This window comes from Ricinus communis, chromosome 1 (assembly GCF_019578655.1).
Source record: "Ricinus communis isolate WT05 ecotype wild-type chromosome 1, ASM1957865v1, whole genome shotgun sequence".
NCBI classification, from domain to species: domain Eukaryota; kingdom Viridiplantae; phylum Streptophyta; class Magnoliopsida; order Malpighiales; family Euphorbiaceae; genus Ricinus; species Ricinus communis.
The window spans coordinates 9,939,446-9,965,519 of NC_063256.1; the positions used below are offsets into that span (position 1 = coordinate 9,939,446).

General features: G+C 30.8%; 2 protein-coding genes across 2 annotated transcripts; both read left to right on the top strand.

The window, feature by feature from the left end:
• The first annotated feature begins 10,396 nt into the window (after window positions 1-10,396).
• Window positions 10,397-13,310, top strand: LOC8266310 (protein IQ-DOMAIN 17). Its single transcript, XM_048380131.1, has 5 exons — window positions 10,397-11,085; window positions 11,195-11,455; window positions 11,586-11,831; window positions 11,923-12,060; window positions 12,162-13,310. The coding sequence occupies exons 1-5, from the start codon at window positions 10,957-10,959 to the stop codon at window positions 12,960-12,962; spliced, it is 1,575 nt and encodes a 524-aa protein (XP_048236088.1). The 5' UTR covers window positions 10,397-10,956; the 3' UTR covers window positions 12,963-13,310.
• Window positions 13,311-19,830: 6,520 nt separating this feature from the next.
• Window positions 19,831-25,809, top strand: LOC8266308 (probable L-gulonolactone oxidase 6). Its single transcript, XM_015725851.3, has 4 exons — window positions 19,831-20,754; window positions 24,319-24,574; window positions 24,673-24,774; window positions 24,853-25,809. Exons 1-4 carry the CDS (start codon window positions 20,086-20,088, stop codon window positions 25,572-25,574), a joined length of 1,749 nt encoding a protein of 582 aa, XP_015581337.2. The 5' UTR covers window positions 19,831-20,085; the 3' UTR covers window positions 25,575-25,809.
• Window positions 25,810-26,074: the final 265 nt, after the last annotated feature.

The window sequence follows — 26,074 nt, forward strand, 5'->3', positions numbered from 1 at the left end:
CATAATCAAGTTGTCTTTAATCTGTCCCCATTATCATACTGTCTGTCGTTTGATGCTAATATAAGAATGTCTCGAACATTTACTTTTCTTAATTTTTATTAATTTACAGGTTTTTATTAAAAATAATAATTATTATTTAATTACTTAAAAAAATTGCATTAACTGTATGTAAAACTGATTAAGGATTTTGCCATGCGGTCATCATAATCATAATCTTTTTATTTATTATTATTTTTAAGCTCATTCATTTATTTTAAGTTTTGGAACTGTTAATTTCAGCCACTGAACATCATAATCTTTTTAAGTTCATAAGCATGTATTCTTCTGAATTTGCTGAAATTGAAAAGATCATATTTGTTGTGCCGCATGTTTACATTCAAGACTTGATTTTAACGTGGGTTTGCAAAATTTAGTCTAAATCCCATTAATTTATAACTCACAGCTCATAAAAATTCATTTCTGAAATTCAGATCCACGATCCAAATTCTCAACACATGACTATCATGAAGATTAATTATAAAAGAAGTTAATCACGTACTTATTTAATAACTAGAAGTTAGGAAATCGTTAGAAACGATTAGTTAATTAATTAAAGAAAATGAGACCGTGAAAAAGCAACATAGTTATACAGGCGTTGCAGAGAGTTGAAGAAAAGTGAAAAGGAAAGGACATTTCAGCATGCTGTGATTATACATTTATTAATAAGAATATTACAGACTACTTTTCCACCATTGAGAGAGTCTCAGTAAATCAATCAATCAACCTACAGCGAACCCAGAGTTTTTTTTTGTTTGTTTTATCAAATCTATAGTTTATCGATTCTTTAGCCTTATATTCAACGAGATTCAGGCTTTTAATTCCTGAGTTCTAGTATTTACATAATGTAGTGATCATTTACTTTAAGCAATATTGACCCTTAGCTTTACAAACTTAGCATGTCTTTCAAATTTAGTGTTAATGGCTCAATACAATCTCTCAACTCATTACTATTGTTTTCGTCTATTTTTAATTTAATCATTTCGATTAACTAATGCGTTAACATCCTTAATTAAAGCTAAGACTGGTACGTTATTCCTTCTTAATATATACAAATTCATTGTTTTCATTTGATATAATAAATTTTATAATTTGTTTATTATAATATCTTTAGTGTTAAAGTAAACCCTTAGTCGATTCACAAGTTAAAGGGTCATATTAATATTTATTCGATATTTTAATTTGTTTGAATTATAACTATATTTAAAACATATCTATTGAGGTGTTTTAGGACAACTGCGATAAGACCAGCATACAGTAAAAGAACAGGAAAAGTTCGAGTTTAACTGTGGCTGCTTGCTGTGGTTACGAGGTGAAATAAAATAATAATCATTATCCTTCGGAAAAATTGCTTAAAAGTACGACTTTGTAAGAATCCCATGTCTTTGAATATACATTCTTTTCACTATGCAGAAAAAGGATTTGTTTTTCAAGAAAAAAAGAAATAAAAGAAGAGACCCCAACTGCAGAAAAAGAAATTCACTTGGCTCCCCATATGCTTATCTGATATCTCCTTCAATTCCTATCAAACTTTATACAAGAAAAGTTTCCAACAAAAGGCCTACATGCCTATTTATCTACGACATCTCATCACCAATCCATTAAAAGGAAAGAGAGAGAGAGAGTGTGTGTGTGTTTGTGAAAAGAGAAAGCGAGTTCAATCATATTTATGTGTCTGCAATTTTATTCTTTTTTGTTTATTTTTTTTGTTTTAGAAGAAAGTCAACCCCTAATAAATATAAATTTAGAAAGCATATTCAAATATGGCTACTAGACTGGAGAATAGAAGGAACCAACCTTTTGCCAAAGCAATTACTCACCATCATAAACATTAATTAGCCTCTCAAGTCAAGATCGACAAAGCCATTGTCAACCCTATTCCCAATTAAGATGTGCCGACAAAATCCCATTTACACCTGCTAATTACATTTGCATTTTACTTGCTAATGCCATGCCTGTTCCAATAATCTTGCCTTATAACTCCACTAATTATGTGTCCATACGCATTACAATTATTTAAAATTGTTTAGTCTATTATTAATTAGTTAATGAAGCTATTATGGTCTGAACGAAAAAAAAAAAAAAAAAAAAGGAAATGGGTGGTGTTACCTAATTCATCAAATTCCGAAGAGCTTCCATTTCTATCGACCAGTGATTAATTACTTTCCTAAAGCAAGTTATCATAATTGGGACAATTAAATGCATAATTAGAGCTAAATTTTTAGCAAATTAATCAAGTTAGGTGAGGTGGGGTAGGACCATGTTGGCAAGGTGTTACATCTTTGATAAAAATTGCGAGTACATTCAATAATTCTAATTTGTAGATGAGTCGAGAGAGATAGAGAGAGAGAGAGAGAGAGTTTGCTTTGGAAGCTCATATCTTTTTGAAAAACAAGGCAGAAGAATCAAATCTCAAAGGATATTTGATGCGATTAAAAGTTGGGAAAGACTAATCCTTTTCTTGATAATTTTAATTTTATTTTATTTTTTCATAGATGTATATTCCGAAGGACCTTTATATGTGTCTTTTGCATTATTATTACAATTTTTTTTTTTTTATGTTTTAAACATTAATGCTCTTTTCGACCGGTTCCACACAACAAGAGAGTATGACCTTTTTATTTGGAAGTGGAGACACCCCTTTACCCTACTATGTCCAATTAATTAGTAAATTCCTTTCCGAAAGTTATTAACTGTTTAATGATTCTCTCTTCTAAAATCGTAATAATCTTAAAGGTAACTATATTTAATTTTAGAGGTGTTTTACTTCGTGAAAAATTAGGATAAAAATTAGAAGACAAATAAGTGATTCTTATTATTAGTGTTTGATTTGTTAGGAATCATTCTGAAATCATAATGCAATTCCCTAATCAATGGGAACTTACCCTTACAAGATGTATAGATTGAGATATATAATTTAAAAGAAAAAAGAATAAATAAATAGAAAATTAGTTATCATTTTATATGGTTGTTCAAAACGCAGAATTAATTACATTATCTTTTGGAACATATAAAAGATTAAATTATTATTCCCTTCTCTCTCACACATCCAAACAAATTTATAACATTTTTTCTCTTTTAATTATTTATTATGTAACTAAAAATAAAAGGATAAAAAATTTTAATTTTTTTCTCTTCAATTTTCTTTTTTTCTCTTTAAAATTTCTTCTTCTCTCCTCTCCTCTTTGTTGTCATGCATTAAGGAATAAATATTTTATTTCAATAAGAAATAAATCAAATAAATGAAATGATAATAGTAGAGTGCCATTACAAAACCCTTATATAAAACAATAAAATTTAAAACAAGATATCGAATCTATTTTAATTCATCAGTTATCTAATATTAATTGATTTCTTTGAAAATTAAATATATTTTTAACAATTATATATGGAATATCATCATTTTCTTTATAATTTAGAATTTAGAAACTGAAGACGATCGAGAAAACAATTATTAGAGTATTTGTGGCCTGTTGTAGAATATCAGACTGCTATATTACAAGGTTTAGTTGTAGCTTGTAATTTATTAGGGATAATTACAAATTTATCTATCTTAACTTTTTAATTTTTTAATTTTAGTGTTTGAATTATTATTTTTTTCAATCAAATATGTGAATCTACTAATTTATATATATATATATATATATATATATATATATATAAAATGATGTTTCTTACAAGTTTTATAGGTTAAAGTAATAATTTAACTTATTTTATATATGGCCTAAATATTTTTATTCATCATACCTTACAATTTTTTCTATTTATTCTTTCCTCTTTTTCTTAATTTTCTTTATTTTTATTAAATCTTTTTTTAGCACTAAAAAAAATGTTGGCTTAAATTCTTTAATTTTTATTTATTTGTTAAAAAAATATTGTATTCATCATCTTTTTATTTTAATTTTTTTTAAAACACTTAATACTTTTCCTTTTCTCCTCTTATTGTTTTGAGATGAAAATATTGATTCATAATTTTTAACGTCTCTAATTCAAAACCGAACATGAAACTTTGGTTTCATATATTTTATTTTTATTTTTTAAGGTAAATGTATGAAAATAAAATAATAAGTAAATGACATTTAATTTCTTAAAATTTTTGTTTGAATGAATAAGAAAACTAGAATAATTTTTTTAATGTTTGAGAAATAAATGAAATTTTAAAAAAAGTAGTGTTGGAAATAGATAAAATAAAAAAAAATAAAAAGAAGTATGATATTATCTTAAAGAAGGGTATTTAAGTCAATTTACTCTTTAAAATAATTTAAACAAGCACTTTAATCTATAAAACCGGCTAGAGACATTATATTGAATATTTTTAACAAGTTAAAATACTTAATTTAACAAAAGAAAGTTAGACACTAAAATAGAAAATTTAAAATACCAAATTTGTAATTTGTTTTAATTTATTATATTTTTCATGACAATTTAAAACATCTACTAGCTTTGGTAATTTGAAATTGCAAAAAATTATAAATTACGGAAGTGGAAAAAGAAAACTACGTATCAAACCTATTGTATAATCTTTTTGAGATTTAATTATTAAGAAAAAAAAAATCTTTTGAATCCACATTGTAAACGGGATATTGTCATCCCAAGCATTCAGATATTTTATTTGTTTTCCTCTTGTTCTCACTTATAAGTCATATGAATAGCTACAAAATAGGCCATATAATTTCCAACCAATTATCATTCATTAGTGATGGGGATAAGGACTAAACTAATTACTAGGACCCAATCAGGCAAAAGGAAAAAGAAAATTTATTAAATTTTTAAATTGTTGTTTCACCCAACAAAGACTATTCCAATCTCCCAATATATTTGGAATCTGGCTAAAGTTCTCAAATAGTATGGGACGGATGGTCCTTTTTAGAGCTTTTTGACTTTTTAATAATAATAATAATAATAATATAAGTAATTATTTAGTTCCTAAAAAAGGAGAGACAACAACTAACCATAATAATACTATATAGACTCGGTCGACATTAGGGAATTCTGGCCCATTAAACGTTTGAGATAATGGGCCATCACTTGAAGAGGATCTCAGTATTCAAGCCGCACTCCACACTTATGGGCTTAATTTGGGGTAAAATGAGCTCAGAGCTACACACAGCGCCTATTCACTGTAATTGAAGAACTCTTGAACATATTTTCCATACCATGCAAGGAAGGAATTCTTATCCTTGTATTTGTCATAGCATTGTTGGGTCTCAGATTGGTGTTCTCTGTTAATGGGTTGCGAGCTAAGGTAAGTTATGGTTTAAGGGTTTAATTTTATGCAGCAGAAATCTTCAACTTTATTGGCTGCCAGGATTTAGCACCCTATTGATTGTGCTTAAGACTGCTCTTTAGTTATTGTGAATAAGGTGTCAGCCTTTTATAGTATTGACTTAGAGATTAATTAACGAAATTAGAGAGAATTTGAGTGAATGCTGAAAAGACTACATTTTAGAAATTTAATTTCAAGTTCTTAACTGGCAGGAGTAGGTAAGTGAAAGCATTTCATATGAAACAACTGCGATAACTGTTATTGCTAATTAGATTCTATGCATTGGAAATACTTATCATTAGCAATTGCTGTTGCAGACTTGCAGGCAAAGGAATCTAATGAAAATTTCTTCTCATGATTATGGTGTTGCACATTATGTTCAATTCCGAACCTTGTTGAAAGTATTGAAAATAAGTTACATGTGTCTGGGTATCACTCATTTTGCTGCTCCAATATCTGCAAATATAACGATCTTGAAAATGCTTTGATAGTCAAGCAGAAGTTGAGCTTGGATCTGAAAATGGGTTGGCATTGTGAATCCCTTCTTTTCTTATCATAATGGATAACTTTGTACTTCACTTCATTATCTTGATGCACTCTCATTATATGTTTGCTTTAACATTAAATATATGACAATTAGTGCTGGCTTTAATGTTCTATAGTCTATACATTCGCTGTTACCTTCCATAACTTGAAGAAAGAAGGAAATTTTGTTCCGTCCGAGGTAACAGTGAAGCTTCTGCGACTTTTCCTTAATTATTCGTTTTTGGTGCCTTAGCATGATGCTAAAGGATCTACCCATGAGGTTTTTGAGGACTGCAGTAGAGGTATATGATTATCTATTGAGTGCCAACTGTTAATAGAACTGAGTTTCAATTCAATTAATACTAAACAAAAATTAAAATTAATCACTTAAACTTATTAGATTTTAACATTTATATATTTTTTAATAAATTTTTTAGAAATAGATAAATTCAATTATATAATGATATATAGCGTTATCTATTGGTTAAGTACATATTTATGCTTATAAACTTGTATCAGTGAGTTAGTTTAATATTTTAACTTTCAATTTAATCTAATAGACATATGAATTTTACTTTTTTAATATTTAAATACTTATAACATTCAATTTAATGTAATATGCATCTAAATTTTTTTTTGATAATAATTTAGCACCTTTATATAATACATTCGAGCGTATTGAATAATAATAGATATCAAAAGTGTTAAACTATCACAAAATAATAAATTCATATATCTATTAGATTAAAACAAAAATTAAAAAGTAAAACTGACTAAATTCTAAAATTTAGAGATATAAATATATATTTGACCATTATCTATTAGTTATTTCATTTGTATTAGTTGGTTTTAATCATAAATGGTTAATAATAATAAATAAATCAATCAATGTAAAAGTAATTTTTTTTTATTCATAAATGCAATTCTTAATAAATAATATTATATGTCAATATTTAATTTAATTTATCTATAGATAATGTGATAGACGAAACAAGTAATTTTTTTTTATTTTTTTAAATAATTAATGTAGTATCTCTGACACATTTGCTACCTAAGAATTTCTCTATTCTCTTCTTAATAATTAATGTAGTATTCCTAACACATTTGCTATCTAAAATGTCTTTTATAGGCGCTTGGGATAGTTAAGAATTGGTAGGAAAAGAAATATTGCCAGTGTCTTCCATTTTCATATAGTCATCCCCTTTTAATTAACTCTGTTCTTGTTATATATGGTTCAGAAGTTCAGAATTCGATGGAGGAAAACTAATGGGCCTTACCTCATCCTTGGAAAGACTTCTGAGGGTGTGTGTCTTGGGTGCGCCTCCAAGTTATTTTGAGGATTCTAAAATTCAAAATGCAATTAACATGACATAATTTTAATTAGAATCTGAAACATACAGGTCCAGATCTTGAAAGTGCAAGCTAGTGTCCTTTTATAAATGTACAGGCTTTTTGATGGGGTATTGCAGAAATAAAAGAACAGAGGTACGATCTCTTTCAGAAGGAGGCAAATGCACTGCAAGTGTTTAGACTCTGTCTTGGGACTGGACCCTTGGCCTTCAAAGTCCTTGGGACCACACCACCTGGAACTGCACTACCTTCTCGATTTCTTCCAACTTTCCATTGGAAGCATAAATTGAAACTCTGCTGATACATTATTCCCTTGCCTTTCGGATTATTTCCTCAATTCACCTGCTTACTGAAGATTTTTTTTAATATATATAATATATATATACACTGATATATCATAAAATATTTAATAGACATAATCACCTAAAAACTTGTAAATGAGATGGTAATAGTTTCTTTTAATTTAATTGAAATTTCAAATTTTAATCTTAAATATGCAACTGTGTTAGAGTAATTTGTCATCCGTAAAAAATTTTATAATTCTTGCAACTAAGAATAATAATAAAAAAATTTCTCACATGATGCATTATCTAAACTATCTTGAATAAACTATTGCAGAACTTTCAGTAGATTCTTGGCTTGTGAGGAAAAGGACTTCGATTTTGAAGAGTAAGAACTAGGAAAGGTGTTATCTTTGCTGTAACCAATTTGTCTGTCCAAAGTCCTACAGGAAAAAGAAAACAAGCAAACAATAACAGGCAGTCGTTATAAATTTATAATAATATGAGGTTGAGGGTATGATTATTAACATAAATACTTTGTTTAATTGTTTCAGCCGGTTTAAGTTTTTCGTGATCAAGGAATCTAAACGAGCTTTGACTGGTCTTACTCTAGCCATGATAATTTAAATTTTAAAGAGCAGAGCTAAAGCATTAATTAATTAAGGGGAAATACTTAAATATGCCCTTCATGTTTACCCCAATTGTCATATTAGATCCTCATTTTCTTTTGAGACAAAAGTGACCTTATTTTCTATATTTTAAAACCCTTTATTGAACAGTTTATTTTTGAAGGTGAACATTCCATAAATTCTTCCAAGAATTACATACCAAAAAAGAACAAGATCCACGACAAAAACCCTCTTCAAAGAAGTTAGACAAGACACAGTTTTTAATTGCAACAACTAATGCTCTCTCAGCTCCTTAAGTTTGTCTTCTCCATCTATTCTTATCCTAAGTTGCCTGTAACTATGCCAACAATTCTTTTAGGTTTAATTGATAAATTATGTCTGTTTTTTTTTTTTTTTTTTTGTGTTCTGTGCTTTCAAAGAGAAATCTATTGCTTTTTGTTATGGATTCTTTTTTTTCTTTTTTGTTAGTTAAGATTGTTTAAAAAGATGAATTATTGTCAATTTTATCTCTACATTTACCCATTTTGAACTGAGGTTATTCATTTTGCACCAACGCTATTTAAAGAATAGAGTTTGGTTCTCTCATTTGCTTGGCATTCCCAATCTCCACCGTATTTGAGAATTTCATAATTTCCTTCAATTTTTTGGTATGTGCATATTTGATCTGTATATCAGTTAGGTTGATTATAACTTCTATATTTGATTGCTTAGTTGATTAAACTGTTTTTATAGTGAATTTGAGTTAGCGTTAATCAATTTATGTTCTAGCTTCATTGAACTAATATAATTAATTTAGAGTGTGCTGCTTAGAACCCTTACGGGTGGTAGTTTTAATGCAGTTGTAAACTCAAGATTAGAACTCAACATCTTAATTAAACTATAAGAGACCGCTATAATTTCTTTAGAAATTTTTAGCAAATATAAATGCAAAACTAATGCTAGTTTGACCCTACTGCAATTTTAAAAGAATAAATGACATTTATTTTTAAGTTATTGATGGATAATTGATACATATTTAATAGTTTTAAATAATAAAATATATGTTAATAATCTAATATCAAAATATAAATCATTCATATATACATATCATTTTTTTAATTATTATTATTACACACTAAGCCTATCCACTAAATAAAATGCCAAATTGCATGTCTAGTCTTAGTAAACTGTATTCTTTGCCATGCATTGATGGATTCCATTATTGAAGAATGAAAATTTCCACTTTTGCTCATATTATTTTCACTCTTGGTCGTAAATTACCTTAAGGTTGAATGGTCATGATTTCTTATTTAATATTTTTTTCCATCATTTTTAGGAAAAGTGAAGGTGGTATTGATGTATGTTCTCAATTAAATCTTTTTAGAATAATGCTTTAAATTTTATTTAAGAAGTGAATCCTTTTAATAGAATAGAAACCACATAGAATATGGAAAAGTTTCATTTTTTAAAAAAGAGGAGAGAGTGCAGGAGCTATATAGCAATGTTAAAATTGTCATAACATGCTAATTTTATTTGTCAAATACGAAAAAAATTTGGTGAAAGTTGAGTTTTAGAAAGTTTATATCAATAAATAGATTGATCCGTTTATGATATAATTTAAAATAAATCGTGTAATAAGTTAGTTCATAAATCCTTTGTAATCCATTTAATTTTATGTATTGTAATAGATGGTGTCAATCCAATCTACTCGTTTGTAAAAATAATTAATGATATCTAATTAGTATATCAAAACTATAAAAACAATTTTTTTCTTTTTCCTTGATGGGTCGCTTCCTATTCTTTTTCTTTTTTTGTTCTCTTATTTGTTAGCAACATTCTAGCTTTCTCCTAAAAAGATAAACATATATATTGCAAAATATTTATTCATAATTTAGTATTACATATAATATTTCTATTTATTTGAGGAAAATGCAACAGCAACAGTTTGCATATTAATATATTAAATAAGCTGTATCATTTATTCAACATATTAAAAATGAAAACATTAGAATGAATGTTCGAAAACACCAATTTAGAGTCATTTTTGTCTGAAGGAAAACAAGAGGGTTCAATACGATAAATGGGGTAAGCATTAGGGTCATACTGGAGCTCTTTCCCACTAATTAACATGCACTGTTTTTATAATATTTTGCCTCATCAAACAAACCACGTGAGCGATGAAGTTGAGTAAGAATCCGGTGGTCCATCGACCATCTTATCACTGTAATTTCTCGATTCAGTGCTATTGCACGTGACTGCACGCGAGGTGAAAGGTCATTTTGAATAAATTAAAAAGTGAGAAGAAAAGAGCCTTCATCTTCCCCCCATTAAAAAATGACGGTACATTTTGGTGGCTGTGCTGTGGCATTATCAACTTGCCTTTCTCTCCCTCCCTGTGTCTCACAGTAATGCCTTCCTTCCAACTTTCAATGTTCTTCTCGATACCATACCCTCTCTGTTTCTTGCCTTCACCTTTCTTTCTGCTTCAAATACTATACTGTTTCTTTCTTTCTTAAATTTGTTAGCTTGCTTAAAAAATATTGACTGCCTGACACTATCATCACTGTCCTCCAGTCCCGAAAAAAAAAAAAAAAACCCCAATTATAGCATATCGTATCCAGCTTATAGATTATCTAATTTAATTATTTAATTCAACTCTTTAGCTGTACCTACTGTTTCAATTTTTACATTCTATTTTAAAATTTTATTCACACCCTGTCGTACAGTTAAAGAACGTGGTCTGGGCGCTCTTCTATTCTATCTATCTATCTTTCTCTCCGAGTTCAAGTTTCAAGAATACTGAAGACCCCATCTCTATCTTATTCTTTTGCTTGAGACTTCCTTGATTTGTCGCTGTAAATGCAGCTTGGTGCGACCTTATCTGTTTTTGATGGGGAAGAAGGGAGGTAGTTCATGGTTGACCGCTGTGAAAAGAGCTTTTAGATCTCCTACTAAAGACGCTGACAAGAGAAGTAGCAGGAGAAGAGAGGACCATGACCAAGAAGAAGACGAAGAAAAGGTTTTTCCTTCATTTTTATATTTTTTTTGCCTCAGTTTATGTATCTTTGATCTGTTTTGGTACAATGTTAATGTCCTTTCTTCTTGTTCTTTTGTGGGGTTTTATGCAGAAAAGAGAGAAGAGAAGATGGTTATTTAGAAAACCCTCGGTTCAAGAACCGGTAATACAGCAAGCCCCTTCCAAGGCAGCTACTGACAAGGCTACCGGTGGTGTTATATCGACAGACCATGTGTCAAATGCGGCAGTTGACCAGAAGCACGCCACTGCATCCCAGGCAGCAGCAGAAGCAGCTCGGCTCACCAGGCCTACTTATCACGCCAGAGAACACTATGCTGCTATTGTTATTCAAACCGCTTTTAGAGGATACCTGGTATGTCTCAGATTTTATTTCTTGTATTACAAAATGTTGGAAGGAGAGTTTTTGAATAATCATTAATATACTAATTTGGAAGATGTGTTGTCTTTAATTATAATCATGAGCCTGTTTCTGTTTGTTGAAGGCAAGGAGGGCACTTCGTGCGCTTAAAGGACTAGTAAAGTTGCAAGCTTTAGTAAGGGGACACAATGTGAGAAAACAAGCCAAGATGACACTGCGCTGCATGCAAGCTTTAGTTAGAGTCCAGGCTCGAGTTCTTGATCAACGAGTAAGGCTTTCGCATGAAGGCAGCAGGAAATCTGCATTCAGCGACACCAATAGCGTTATTGAGTCGCGATATCTTCAAGACATTTCAGATAGAAAATCAATGGTAACTTAATTAATTGATTTGTCCAAACACAGGATTTGCCGTTCTAGAATACCTTGTCCTTGCCCTGACGTCAAATTACTGTCTGTGGCAGTCAAGAGAGGGAAGTAGCATTGCAGATGATTGGGATGAAAGGGCGCACACGGTTGAGGAAGTTAAGGCCATGTTGCAACACAGGAAAGAAGCTGCTATGAAGCGTGAAAAGACTTTATCCCAGGGTTTGTCTCAGCAGGTTTATTTCTTTCATGTTCTCTATCTCCTCTGTTTTTTCTCCTTGTCATGTTTTATTTTTTGAGCTCACTGGTTCAAGTTCTGCTATGTCCCATTTCAAAGATTTGGAGGACTCGTAGGAGCCCATCAATAGGCAATGATGATGAGCTCCAGGAAAGACCACAATGGCTAGACCGCTGGATAGCTACAAAGCCATGGGATAGCAGCAGAGCAAGAGCTTCAACTGATCAAAGAGACCCTATTAAAACTGTAGAAATTGACACTTCCCAGCCTTACTCTTACTTAGCACCCAATTTTAGAAGAACAAATCATAGCCAATATCACCAGCAGCGTCAAAGGCCAAGTTCTCCACTCCATAGAGCCCATCAAACTGCACCTCATCATCACTCTCCTGTTACACCATCTCCATCGAAATCCAGACCTGTTCAAGTCCGATCAGCAAGCCCGCGGTGCATAAGAGAAGACAGAATCTATAATCCATCTCAAACACCAAGCCTAAGGTCCAATTACCACTACACAGGCAACTCGCATCAACGTGCTAGTGGGAGTAGCAATAACAGTAATGCTAGTACTGCTACATTGCCTAATTACATGGCTGCAACCGAGTCTGCTAAAGCTAGAATACGATCTCAAAGTGCACCGAGACAAAGACCATCAACTCCGGAAAGAGACCGAGTCGGGTCTGCAACTGCGAAGAAGCGGCTTTCTTTTCCTGTCCCAGATCCTTATAATGTAGGAATGGGATATGGGCATGGATTAAGGAGTCCAAGTTTCAAGAGTGTCAGTGGTGTACATTTTGGCGGGTTAGAACAACAATCTAACTATTCATCTTGCTGTACGGAAAGTCTTGGTGGTGAGATTTCACCTTCTTCAACCAGCGATCTCAGGAGGTGGTTGAGGTGATTTTAATGATCACACATGATACCATTAGGTTTCTCTTTAATTTTGGGACTGTGACTCTACATAGGGTGGTTGAAAATGAAACTAATGTAGAAACAAGAGAGAAGTGAAATGAGCTTCTTTTTCGGATAGGTAGTTGCCACTTGATATTTAGAAAGTGTGACCTTGTGTGTGTGTGTGTCTCTTTTTTACTTTCTTTTTTCTTTTCTTTTATATATTTGTTTGAAGTTGTAACCATAGGTGAGCTATTTGTTGTGCCCATCTCACTTGGATCTTTTTCTCATGCAATTCTTGTTAATGACTTTAATTAGTCATCCTTTTCACTGTAGTATATCAATTTCTTCTTGTTTTTGTTTTTTTCTTTTTCTTTCCTTCTCTTTTGCCTTTTCCATTGACTCACAAACCATGAAACTAATACACTTACTGGTTTTCTTTTCTTTTTTAACAATTGCAAATTTTTGGGAGGGGAAAGGATGACTCTCGAACCACCCTGAGACACAAATGCCCCTCACCACCAAACTACAAGCCTAGTGTTTAACTAATACATTTACTATGCAGCCTTCAAGTTATCTATGTTAATTATTAGCAAGGGCTAATAATAAATGGACGAAGAAAGACCTAACCAAATTGAATCCATTAAATATAAATAAATAAAAAATTGATTAATAATTATTAAGAAGTTATTTTTTAAAAAAAGAAAATCAATATCAAATTTGAAAAAACAAAAACTATTGATTTAGTTAACCGACTGAATGTATATGATAAAATCCAACAATAGATATTAGCTGAGATGTCCTTAACAAAATAATTAGAAGCACGAATTCTGCAGGTTCATGATTGACAGGGGAGAAACAAAAGTATTGTGATTGACCCCCAAGAGGCCCTGCAATGAAAACTTTATTTAAATGGCATCTCTGTACACTTGCATCAGTGGGGTTTCCCTTTTCCTATTTTCTGACTTCATCCATATATCAGAGCATCTTTGTAGCTTTTGCCCATGTGCGTAAGAAATAAAAGAGTACAGCTTTGCATATTGAAAAGATGAACTGAAGAGAGACCATGTGCTATGATCTATCAATTCTTATCCTCACTGAAATTTATAGTCATCATAGAATTGATGACGACTCAATGCTGTTCCTTTTTCTATACCAAATTGGTTTGGGTACTAAAAGGAGCCTTTGGCTCTTGCTGTTATGACTATTTCCTCTTTCAAGAAAGATGATCCACAAATTTGAGGATGTAATCATGCACTTCAAATTCTGAAATTGGAATAGCACTTATGATTGATTATTATTCTATTTTTTTAGTTTTAAATAATCAATAGTTGTGCTCTGAGCTCGGCATTAAGGCCCAATATATTTTCTTAGGATATGGAGTCCAGCCCAAAATAGCTTGTTTTCAGAAATTATAATACAAGGAACAGAAAACTGAAAGAAATTCAACTCTTCATTCACCAATTGCGCCTAATATTAAGATCTTCCTGAGAAATCTAATTTTATAATTGAATGACAGGTATTTTATACTAAGTAATGAGAATGTACAATAAATTCTAAATTTCTGTCATTTAATAAATAAGTATTTTTATAAAGAATAGACAATAATCTTTTAATTTATAATATCTTCTTCTTGCATGTGACATATCATTAATAAGCAAAAAGTACATATAAGTTTCTGAAATTTTGGCCAAAGTGTTTTTAAACTTCTAAACTTTATATCAGCTTAATTACACATTTAAAGTTTAGAAAACAGAATAACTATATTTTTTTTGAAGCCAACTCATTTTCTAATTGACGATAGAGTTGATTTTTTTTTTTTTTTTGTCAAAATGAATGAGAAATTATCATTTTATAATTTTTATTCATTAAAAACAAAGCAAATACTCTCTCACGTGCAAAATAAATAAATTGAAAAGAATTAAAACGATTTTTTTAACATCTAAAACTAATAAGATATCACATCATTACATACTAAGATAGGCGTAGTTAGCTTTAAGAATATAGTTGCTATGTTAATTAAATTTTAACAATATAATTAAGTTATTTTAAAATCCAAAAATTTAATTACGTTTTGGCTTAAAATTTAAAATCTTATATATAATTTTTTCCTTATTAAGAATTAAAAGAATGCTTCTTCTTTTTGGTACTATACACTCAAAAATAAGTAGGAATTGTTTTAGTAATTAATGGTTAAAGAGGCAACAATGTGAAAATTCAACAAACGACCCTATTTGAGCTAAGGCAAAGAGAGGTTTATACGCTTAGCCAAGTATTGGAGTAGCCTAAATTCTCTTTTTACTTTTCCTTCATTCTTTGGTAGATAATAATGAGCATAACATGTTTCTAAGAACATTTCCACTCCAGGTAATGAGTTGTTTGATACAGCTGACGTTTCTACTTGAAGTAGCATAGATATGATTTGGATATCCATGAGAATGGGTTGATTAATTGAGTTTTTTTAGCACAAAATGAAATTGGAAACATAATTCTTACTTATAATAGCAAAAACTAGAGAGGCATTAGCCCAAAAAAGGTGGCAACAAACAAGGTTTGACGAAACGCATACGAAATGAAGAACTTGAAATGAGAGAAATAAATAATTAATTAACTAAATTTGTTTACCTCCTCGAGAAGAAATGTTTTTCATAGCGTATGAAATTTAACTTTCTAAATAAAAGCACTAAGGAGAAATGTTACAAGTGATTAAAAAACACCCATTTTTTGGAGAACCATTGACACTAGGCGTACAAACAGAAACTAGCACCATTTTTGGACTGCCCTCACTGACTATTTATTTTTCAACAGTAAGCTTCTTAATATCAAGATCCCAAGTAGTATGTAATCAAACAAGCACCACCGCCTGTTTAAAGGCAAAACAGTCCATCCATCCAAGAGATGGCGAATCAAGCCCCCCAGCCATCGCTAAACCATTTTCCGACTTAAACAGCACCATCAGCATTAACTCTTTGTTTGGGAAAGAAGTGGGTGGGGAGAGAAAGTGAGAAGGACTCTTATTGTTTGGAAATGAGAGAAAATTGAATGAGAAAAAATAAAATTTTAGTAATATTTATTTAAAAATATTTAAATATTTTAAATTACAATTAAATTCTTTCATATGTAAAATCCATGGGTAAGAAAATCCATATGTTTTATTGGAGTAAACATATAAACTGATTTTGAAAGTTTAAATCTCCAAATTGGAGTGATTACATATTGGTGAGTCCAAGTGATCAACTTTTCACTTTTCCAAATTCTCATCTCTTTTTCTTGTTTTCTTGAACATGGAAAAGTTATAATCAACCCCTCACTTTCTCCTTCCACCCTTTCTCCTTATCCGTTCCCAAATATAAGAAGTCTGCACCACTCCACAAATGGAGGAGACCAACTCATTTGTTTTACTTCCATAGTTTTCCTTTTCTTTTTACGGATTTCACATCAAACACACTAAACCACAAGCGCGAATAGGCAGCTCCACTCAGGACCAAACTTAACAATATCATAACTGTAAATATCATAACCCTATTAGATCTGGAGCTAATAGAGCTTTTTTTAAAAAAAAAATTCGAAACACATGCAAAGATTTATATTGTGAACTGACGTTGATATATTTTCGGACACGATATCATAATTAATGCATCTATTGGTATTAGCTGATACTTATGAATCAAATTACAGACAACAGATACATGTTCCGTATGTTGCAAATTGCTAGCCATATATATGTAATTAGTAAAGTAGTTTTTGTAAATGTTAAACTGAGATCTAATCTCAGCCATTGGATGTATTAGGGTTATCTTGTGCCTCATATAAATAGATAATTATAGGGCTGCCTCTCATTAGAGCAGTCATTATTTCTCTCAGTTTTATCTTTCTCCTTCACATATTATTCTCTCTTTTAGGATTTCCTTATTTGTCTATGAGAAGCATGTCTCGTTTATAATCTTAGTCGATGCTATATATTGAATACGATACTCGGTATGACAGAAAAATCAATAATTTATTTCTTTAAAATATAAAAATATGATCTATTCTTTATCTGGTACATGTAAATATGTGCAATCGCCTCTATAATAAATAGCTTGCAATCTTTTACATTTCTGTTTGATTTCTTTTCGTAATTGTGATATTAAAAGAAATATTATAAAGTTCTTATTTTATTATTTTTATTTAGATGACAAAAGGATATGTTTTCTAACTTTAAACAAGTATAAAAGGTTTTCTTTTTCTCAAAATATTATAGATTGTGTTCTAAAAGTAAATATATTGTATATTTCGCTTACCACGACTACATATTTATTTCAGGATTAATGTTGTACATCTTACTATTATTTGTTTTAATTCTTACTCACTTGATATGGCATACAATTACTGAAGTGTTTCTTTATATTTTAAGAGTAAGAAACAGTTTAGTAAAAGTATTATATAGCATAGGGGAGTTCGTGGATTGGATTGATCGGTTTAGAAGCTATATCATAATCCATCATGTTATATTTATTTAAAACTGAACCTATTATTTAATATTGAAAAATTAATAAATTTAAATTCATCCATTTTTAATTGAATTCTGTTTTAAAAATATAATACGAAAATTAAAATTAAAATTTGTATAAAAATTAAAAATCCTTAACAAGAAAAACAACAAACAAAATTATATGTAGTTATATATTTATATTAGATGAATAGATAGAATTAAATAAATAAAGTTGAAAACTCAATAAGAAAAGATAAAATTTAAAAACAGTTTTTAAGGGTTAAAAGATAAAAGTGGTAGAGGATATAGAGATTTTAACTTTTAGTTCTATATTTAGTTTTACATATTTTTAAACTATTTTTAATCTAAACTTAAACTCAATAAAATAATATTAATTTTTGTTGGATTTTTTAAATTAGTCTCGGTTTAGTTTACTATTTCTAATATTTCACATTATGTGAATAAAAATTGAAATAAATAATAATAAAATGTTTAACATTTTCATTATTTTATGGGATAATCAGTAATAGGGAGCCTTTAGAGACCATTGACTTCACGATAAATCAATATTATTTTAAAGCGGAAACTCCATGTAGAGTCGTTTCGCCGGAACATCATGCTGAAAATTCCATTTGCCTTGAAAGAATGGATGTTAAAGAATTTTTCCAGTGGTTTTAACATTCAGAGATACCAGCGATGGAAGTGCATATTTGGAGTTGCTATTTGGAGAATTTGGGCTTGGAGAAATGAAGATATTTTTAGAGAGGGAGTGGTTCGTAGAAAAAGTCTGTTTGTAGAAGTTACTGTTAAAACAGACGAGATTCTTCATGGTAACAGCATTAATCTAGATGATAGTACAAGGGAGTCAAGAAAGGAGATTCTGATTAGCTGGTTACCTCCTAATGGCTCTATTCTGAAACTAAACACATGATGGACCATACTGCAGTTTAACAAAATTAGCAAGAGTAGGAGTTGTTGTTAGAGATTGTTGTGGCAATTGGGTGGTTGGATTTGCTATGAATATAGGGAGCTGCTCTATAACAGAAGCTGAGCGTGGGATAGAGGATTTCAGGTGCTGGAAGTTGAAACTGATAGTAGCTGTGTTGTTAATTTGGTTCAAGGTCAGATGGATATTTGTAACAAATTTTATAATCTAGTCCATGGTATTTGAAGTCTGTTAAATCAAAAGTGGCGTGTTGTCTTGAAGCACGTGTATAGGGAAGCCAAGCTTCTGATTTTCTAGCAAAGTTTGCCTCTTCTCTTCCTATTGGGATTCATGTCATGGATCAGGCTCCTCCTAGTTTATTTCCTATTTTTATGAATGATAGGACTGGTCTTGTTCTTCCTTGGCTCATGAGGAATTAGTTGGTCTTCCAACTCTCTTTGTTTACCAAGAAAAAAGCGTAAACTCCATATAAAATCGACACTTCTACATAGAGTTTTTGTAAATCATTTACTATTTTCATTTAAAAAATCAGGTCTCTTGACCACCGAAACGATTTTTTTTTTTTTTTTATTATTATTTTAAAAAATGAGTTTTATAATAGGTAAGAGACATTTTGGTTAAGTCTCACTATTTACACGACATGGAAAGTCCAAGCGGCTTAGTTTGGAGTATGGACAGTTAGAATCCCGCTAGGGTTTAGTTTCGTTTAATGTTTGGATCAATATATAAGGCATGAGATAATCGAAGTGGGGTTAAATACCTGGGTTGATTGCAAAAACTAAGTTTTGTAGGACATGCAGAAGCAGAAAACTTATATATTTATTTTATGTTGACGAAAGAAGTCTTAACAAAAATTATATTTTTAAAACATAGACAGAATTCATTTAAATAAATTTTCGAATTAGATCTATCCAAAACAATCATAAGAATATAAAATAAATTAAGTATATATGCATATAAATATAACAGAAATAAAAATAATTAAAACGTGAATGTGAGAGAGAAGGAATGTATCTTGGCAACTAAGAAAAATCCATTAGCATTATACAGATTTGGGCACTAGAGAAGCAAATGTATACTAATAAGCACCAAAATCATAATGTTGGGTGTGAAAACGCGTGGTGGCTTCCATTGTGTTCAACTTTCAAGTGCTTCGCCACAGCGTCAGTGCCCACTAGCTAACATAGTGCAGTACCACATCGATCATTCTTATTTCACTATTTTTAATGTGTCCTGTCCTCTCGTATATTATAGAATTCCCTTACAAAAGGCTGCAAAATTTGTGGGACTCACACCCTTCTCTTTTAAGGTATATATGCGACACGTGTGTAAATTGATGGCTATCCATGGGCCATATGGCATAAGCCTCGTGTTCAAGAATGTGTTCAAGTTCAACAACCTAATTAAGGACACTTCCATATACTTCTGTCCGTTTAATTTGATTTTTTTCGTAATGCCTTCTTGCTTTTATCTTCCTTTCTCTTACGTCAATGTATTTCTCTTCCTGTACCCTCGTGATTCTTGACAAGTTTTAAATCGATTAACCTAAGTAATTCAAGTCCTTTACTTCAAAGCATCCGAAATTGTTATCCTTAGTTTTTTGGTCTAAACACTTTCACGCTACATATAGTCTATTTATATGTATGTATATGTCTACCAAACTACATCTACTGCCACACTTTCAATAGAATTAACATAACAATACCAACCACCATGGATATATTCAAGCTTCTTCTCCGATCAGCTTTTCTATTACTATTACTCGGTATAGCTGTTTCTACCCCTCCAGAAGACCCTATCAAATGCACTTCAGTAAACATAAACTGCACCATTACAAACTCTTATGGCACTTTTCCGGATCGAAGCATTTGCCGAGCCGCAAACGTGGCCTATCCCACAACAGAGGAAGAATTAATTTCAGTAGTAGCAAATGCAACCAAGTCAAAAAGAAAAATGAAAGCAGCCACTCGCTACTCTCACAGCATCCCTAAGCTAGTTTGCCCAGATGGTGAAGACGGGTTGCTTATAAGCACTAAATACCTAAACCATGTATTATCCATCGACGTTCGATCAATGACAATGACCGTGGAGAGTGGCGTAACACTAAGGCAGATAATTAATGAGGGAGCTAATGCTGGACTCGCATTGCCTTATGCACCGTACTGGTGGGGGTTAACTATTGGTGGTCTACTAAGCACAGGTGCTCATGGAAGTACGCTGTGGGGAAAAGGGAGTTCGGTTCATGATTATGTGGTGGAGCTGACCATTGTTAGCCCAGGAGAACCTGAAAATGGCTACGTTAAAGTCAGGAGACTTGAGGAAAGGAACAGTGAACTGAATGCTGCCAAGGTTTCGCTTGGAGTTCTTGGAGTTATTTCGAAGGTACGTCTTCTTGGTCATGATCATGTCCATTATTTGCAGTGTGTCATAATTTTGTTTCTTGGATTTTGGTGTTTGAAATGTTCATGGTGGAATTATTTTCTTGTCACCAAGGAGCCGGTGCTTATAATTACTTTAGACTTACCTGGTGTTGATATAATTAATGGAAAATGCTAAGCACCTATTTTAAAAAAAAAAAATTTGCCTAATGACGTGGTATATAAGATTTTTATAAAAATATCTTTTAATATTTTGAAATTAGAAAGTAATATCGCATAGGTGGACAAGAATTGGAATAAAAATAGATAACATTTCTCGGGGTTATAAATCCATTACTAATTCAGTATCCAAAAACTGTATCCTAATATTGGAGCTCACTGCTTAGAGTTGAACTAATATAAATTAGCTATTTAAACCTGTTAATTAATAATGAGATCCACCAAAAGGCATACTGCACACTGAGCGCATTTACCAAGGAAATACATGTATTATGCTCACAAATTACCCGGTCTTCAGTAAAGCCTAGCATGCCTGGACCTCTCCTAAGTAATCAAATGGATCCAAGGATAGCGTACCATGCCAAAGCTGGCATCATCTTTGAACTCTCATTTCTTACGATTTTCAATTATGTACCGCCTCCTACAAGCCTTCTATGAATCGATAAATTGGATGTTAAGGAAAAGAAAATTGTGCCTGTTTTGTATCAGTATAGGATAAATTCTCAGCCATTAGATTTATGCTTTATTATATGAAAGGGGACAAAACAATCGCTATAGAAATGCCAGCCGATCCATTAATTGAAATAATATTATATGTAATCTTAATATAGAGATGATACACTGCATTGTATAAGGATCAAACTAGTAAAACCAAAACATCTTAATTTTTTTGAAAGTGTTTTCTTTTAATTGCGTTAAATACTTTTGATATTAAATTCAACTATTGAATAAGTAGGTGCATTTAAATATTCTTTTTATATGATAAAACTCAACATGTTCTAGATTATTTTTTGGGAGATTGTAATACCTAACAATTCGGTGTTTTATGAGTTTTATCTTTATCTTAATCTCATCATTATGTTATCTTTTCTAATTATACCTAATCTCTTTTGGCATTTTCTATCTAATGATTTATTAAATAATTTAATTTGTAACAAATTTCATGTTTAATAGGCCAAAGGGTTTGTCTTTAATTTAATTTCATTATTTTAGCTGGAAAAAGATAATAAATTTCCTCTTGAACATACAGTGAAGGAATTTATAGAATTGAGATGCTAGTGTTAAAATTTGAAATTCCTTAAAATGGCAAAGTGATAAACTTGGTAAAACGGCTTTCCTTGTATTTTAATGAGAAAAGTTTTTTTACTGTAAAATTGAAGCAATCATCAATTTGTGGACTTGGGGATTTCCATATACTTGCTTAGTAATTTCATACATAGCCCTTATCGAAACGTATTTACCTTTTCTCTTTTGTGGAAATAGATATTGTCTTTGTTAGGAATGCAATTGTCCGTCTTTTTGTTACCAAAATTGAATGTGTCACCTAAATGGAAAAGTAAATTCCCATATAAAAGGGTATGAAAGTTACTTTTCCACCGAACGTTAGACTAAAATATATAGAATGATTTTACCAAAATGAAAATATTACCAAAAAATATATATATAATGATTAAAGTAATCCTTATAAATTGTATGTTTTGAATGTTTTTTAAATTATTTTCATTCTAAATTTATTCTTCAAAATATTAATTAATTATAAGAATTTCATTACACAGTATTATTTATTCATGTTGCATTATTAATATTACATACCTATTATCATAGATTTGTTATGTATTTATAAGACACTTCTTACAAGAATTTTGAATGAAATTTATATGTTTTAATTGTCACGTGATAAAATTATAAACCGTATGAAGAATCTTATATTAGTGTTTAACTTTATTTGAACATAATAATTATATACTCCAAAAGGAGTTACCATGTTTAACGAAACAGAATAATATTACTTGTTAAAATTAAATTTTTATGAAGAAATAATTTTGGGAAGATCAAAGCTTGATTTATTTTCTCACAAACAAATATATATGTATATGAATATATGTATACATCTATTTTTTTTATATACGTATTTAATTTTTAATACATAAATTTATATATAATTTTATATTTTTTCTATTAATTTATGAATTCATAAATAACATTTCTTAATTAATCGGTGACTCTGATTTTAAAAAATAATATATTAATTATATATTAACTAATAAATAATTTTATAATTTTATGATTTTATGATTTTATAATAATATTAATTATATTCTAAAAATTATCATATTAATTATATTTAATATTATATTAACTAATAAATTAGTTTTGTAATTAAATAATATTCTTAATTTTAAAAAATAATATTTTATATTATATATTTTTAATATTATATCTAATAATAGATTATATTTTTATTATATAATAAATTTTTAATGTTAAAAATAGTAATATCAATTATATTGATATATTGATTTATATAATATTAAAATTAATTAATGAATAATTTTTATATTATTGGATGAATAAGATTTTAATATTTTAAAAAGACTAAGAACATTTAAAAATAGTTAAGTTACTATTATTTTTTAAATTTTATAAATTTGTATTAAATATTAAAAAATTTATTAAATTTAATTTTGTAATGAAAATAATAACGATGGTTGCTAGTTCATAATTATTTTGCTACATGTAGGTCCCGTTTTAGTCCATTAATTGTGCATAATTATATTTTAATTTTATTCTGTCATCATTAAACATATGCTACTGATATCGTAGTGGCTCAAGCACATGAATTCAACACTCACCGTTTGAGACTTAAGCTAACACTAAAATATTAATTGACAAAAAGGGCACCATTTTAACACAATGCTTTCAAAGCTCAATGTTTTTCAGCTTTTCGAATTTATTAATATCCAAAACATTCAGAATCACAATACTTATTATTATTTTCATTTGTATAATTTTGTCTGTGTTTCCCATCAATGGTAAGAGCTTCTTCAAAGTGTATTGAAAATGGTAATTATTACAAGGAAAAGAATATTTAGTATCTCGATCTATGATCACAAACTCGCTGGGTTGACACGGGATCTCATAGAAAAGCAAGTTATAATTAGTTTTGTCTTGTTTTATTACCTTTTCCCTAAGGCAGAGCAAATAGTGGCCATTAGCATATATGAGATCCATGTGTTTGATGGAGTGTTAAGAACAGTGGCATCTTTTGGATTAATGTTTAGTATTAGCTTAAGTATTAAGCGGTTAGTTTTCGATCCACATGCTTGATGATGATGATATCAAAACACACCATTTAATTAATGGAGAGCTCCATGGACATGCCACTTTATCAACGGCACGCGTTTGTGATGGTAGGGTAAAATTAAAACAGAACGTAATTCTGATAAACCATATTGATAATTTTGGTCATGATAGAACTGAAAAAAATGTATAAAACCGGTTGCGGACGAGATTATTAGGCCTAAATATGTGCCCATTGATCACTAATGGAAGTTTCAATTGCGCACAGGTTACGTTGAAACTGCAACCACTCTTCAAGCGATCCATCACCTACGTGGCGAAGAATGACACGGACTTGGGAGATCAAGCCACTACCTTTGGCCATCAACACGAATTTGCAGATATAACATGGTACCCTAGTCAACACAAGGCAATATACCGTATTGATGATCGCATTTCCTCTAACATATCTGGGAATGGTCTGTATAACAGTATACCATTCCGCCCTACACCTTCACTCGAATTGTTACTCATTAGACACACAGGTTAGCTAATAAAAGTACATTGCCTCATTCTCTGTTACTTCTTGCAATTTTCCTGTTCTTATTTCTGAATTATACGCGATTATTGGTTTTGAAATCAGAGGAGAATCAGGAATCTCTGGGTGATGCTGAAGGCAAGTGTATTAGTGCAAGACTGACTTCAAATGTACTGTTTACGTCAGCTTATGGATTGACAAACAACGGTATCCCCCCCAAGTACATATGTAAGCTGCATTAATTTAAGGATATTAGTTGTGTTACTAAAACTGTCAGAGTTACAGGTGTTCTGTTTACAGGATATCCTGTAATTGGATATCAGAATCGCCTCCAATCATCAGGGACCTGCCTTGATTCTCTCGAAGATGCATTTATAACAGCTTGTCCATGGGATCCAAGAGTAAGAGGCGAGTATTTTCACCAAACTACCTTCAGCATTGGCCTGTCGGCCGTCAAGAGCTTTGTCCAAGACGTGCAAGAGCTAGTCAAATTGGAACCTAAAGGCTTATGCGTTATAGAACAGTACAATGGTATCCTCATGAGATATGTTAAGGCATCAAGTGCATACTTTGGCAAGCAAGAAGATGCAATAGACTTTGATATCACATATTATCGAAGCAAGGACCCAATGACTCCTAGAATGTATGAAGATATACTTGAAGAAATAGAACAAATGGCGGTGTTCAAGTACGGAGCTTTGCCGCACTGGGGAAAGAACAGGAATGTAGCTTTCAAAGGAGCTATCAAGAAATACAAGAATGCAGGGGAATTCTTAAGGGTAAGGCAGATGTATGATCCAATTGGGTTGTTTTCTAATGAGTGGACAGACCAAGTTCTTGGACAAAAAGAAGGGTTGATTATAGTTAAGGAGGGATGTGCGTTAGAAGGACTGTGTATATGCTCGGAGGACATTCATTGTGCCCCAAAAAAGGGCTATCTGTGCAGACCTGGCAAAATTTATAAGCATGCAAGGGTTTGCACTCTAGTCAGTAGTAACAAGAACTGAAGTAATGAATATTCATTATGGGATCACTAAGAAAGAGGGGCGTTATTATATATGTATGCATTAGAAGTGTATTCTCTTGTTCTTTGGTTTTTAAGCCGCGCATATTAGACTAATAGCTGGAAACTGCTACATACGCTACCTGATACTATACAAAAGAAAACAGAATCGGTAGAAGTTTGCTATTGTTTGAAACGAAAATAGAGTGCAATTAGAATCTCCTATCTTTTTAGTTGGACTTTCAATTTCTCAAAATTCTTTTAATTAAATTTATTGAATCATTAAAACTATGATAATTCATGCGTTATGTGTAAACATATGAAAATGGGCCACACTGTCTAATAGTATTAACGCCAATTAAGGACCCAAATTCCTCTACGAGATAGACAGACAATGTGTCCAAGACTTGTGCGATTTAGGCCATAACAGAAGCCGATTTATATTGGGTTCTGCATCTAGTTATGGCCTGGTCGTCTATGCAATTCATGCAGAACAAAATGTCT

What these genes read in the sequence shown, in the direction of transcription:
- LOC8266310 (XM_048380131.1), top strand. Translation starts at nt 10,957, where the DNA reads ATGGGGAAGAAGGGAGGTAGTTCATGGTTGACCGCTGTGAAAAGAGCT. An exon ending in AAGAAGAAGACGAAGAAAAG is followed by an intron (nt 11,086 to 11,194) that starts GTTTTTCCTTCA and finishes GGTTTTATGCAG; the next exon opens with AAAAGAGAGAAGAGAAGATG. An exon ending in CCGCTTTTAGAGGATACCTG is followed by an intron (nt 11,456 to 11,585) that starts GTATGTCTCAGA and finishes TGTTTGTTGAAG; the next exon opens with GCAAGGAGGGCACTTCGTGC.
- LOC8266308 (XM_015725851.3), top strand. Translation starts at nt 20,086, where the DNA reads ATGGATATATTCAAGCTTCTTCTCCGATCAGCTTTTCTATTACTATTA. An exon ending in GTTACTCATTAGACACACAG is followed by an intron (nt 24,575 to 24,672) that starts GTTAGCTAATAA and finishes TTTTGAAATCAG; the next exon opens with AGGAGAATCAGGAATCTCTG. An exon ending in TTATGGATTGACAAACAACG is followed by an intron (nt 24,775 to 24,852) that starts GTATCCCCCCCA and finishes TCAGAGTTACAG; the next exon opens with GTGTTCTGTTTACAGGATAT.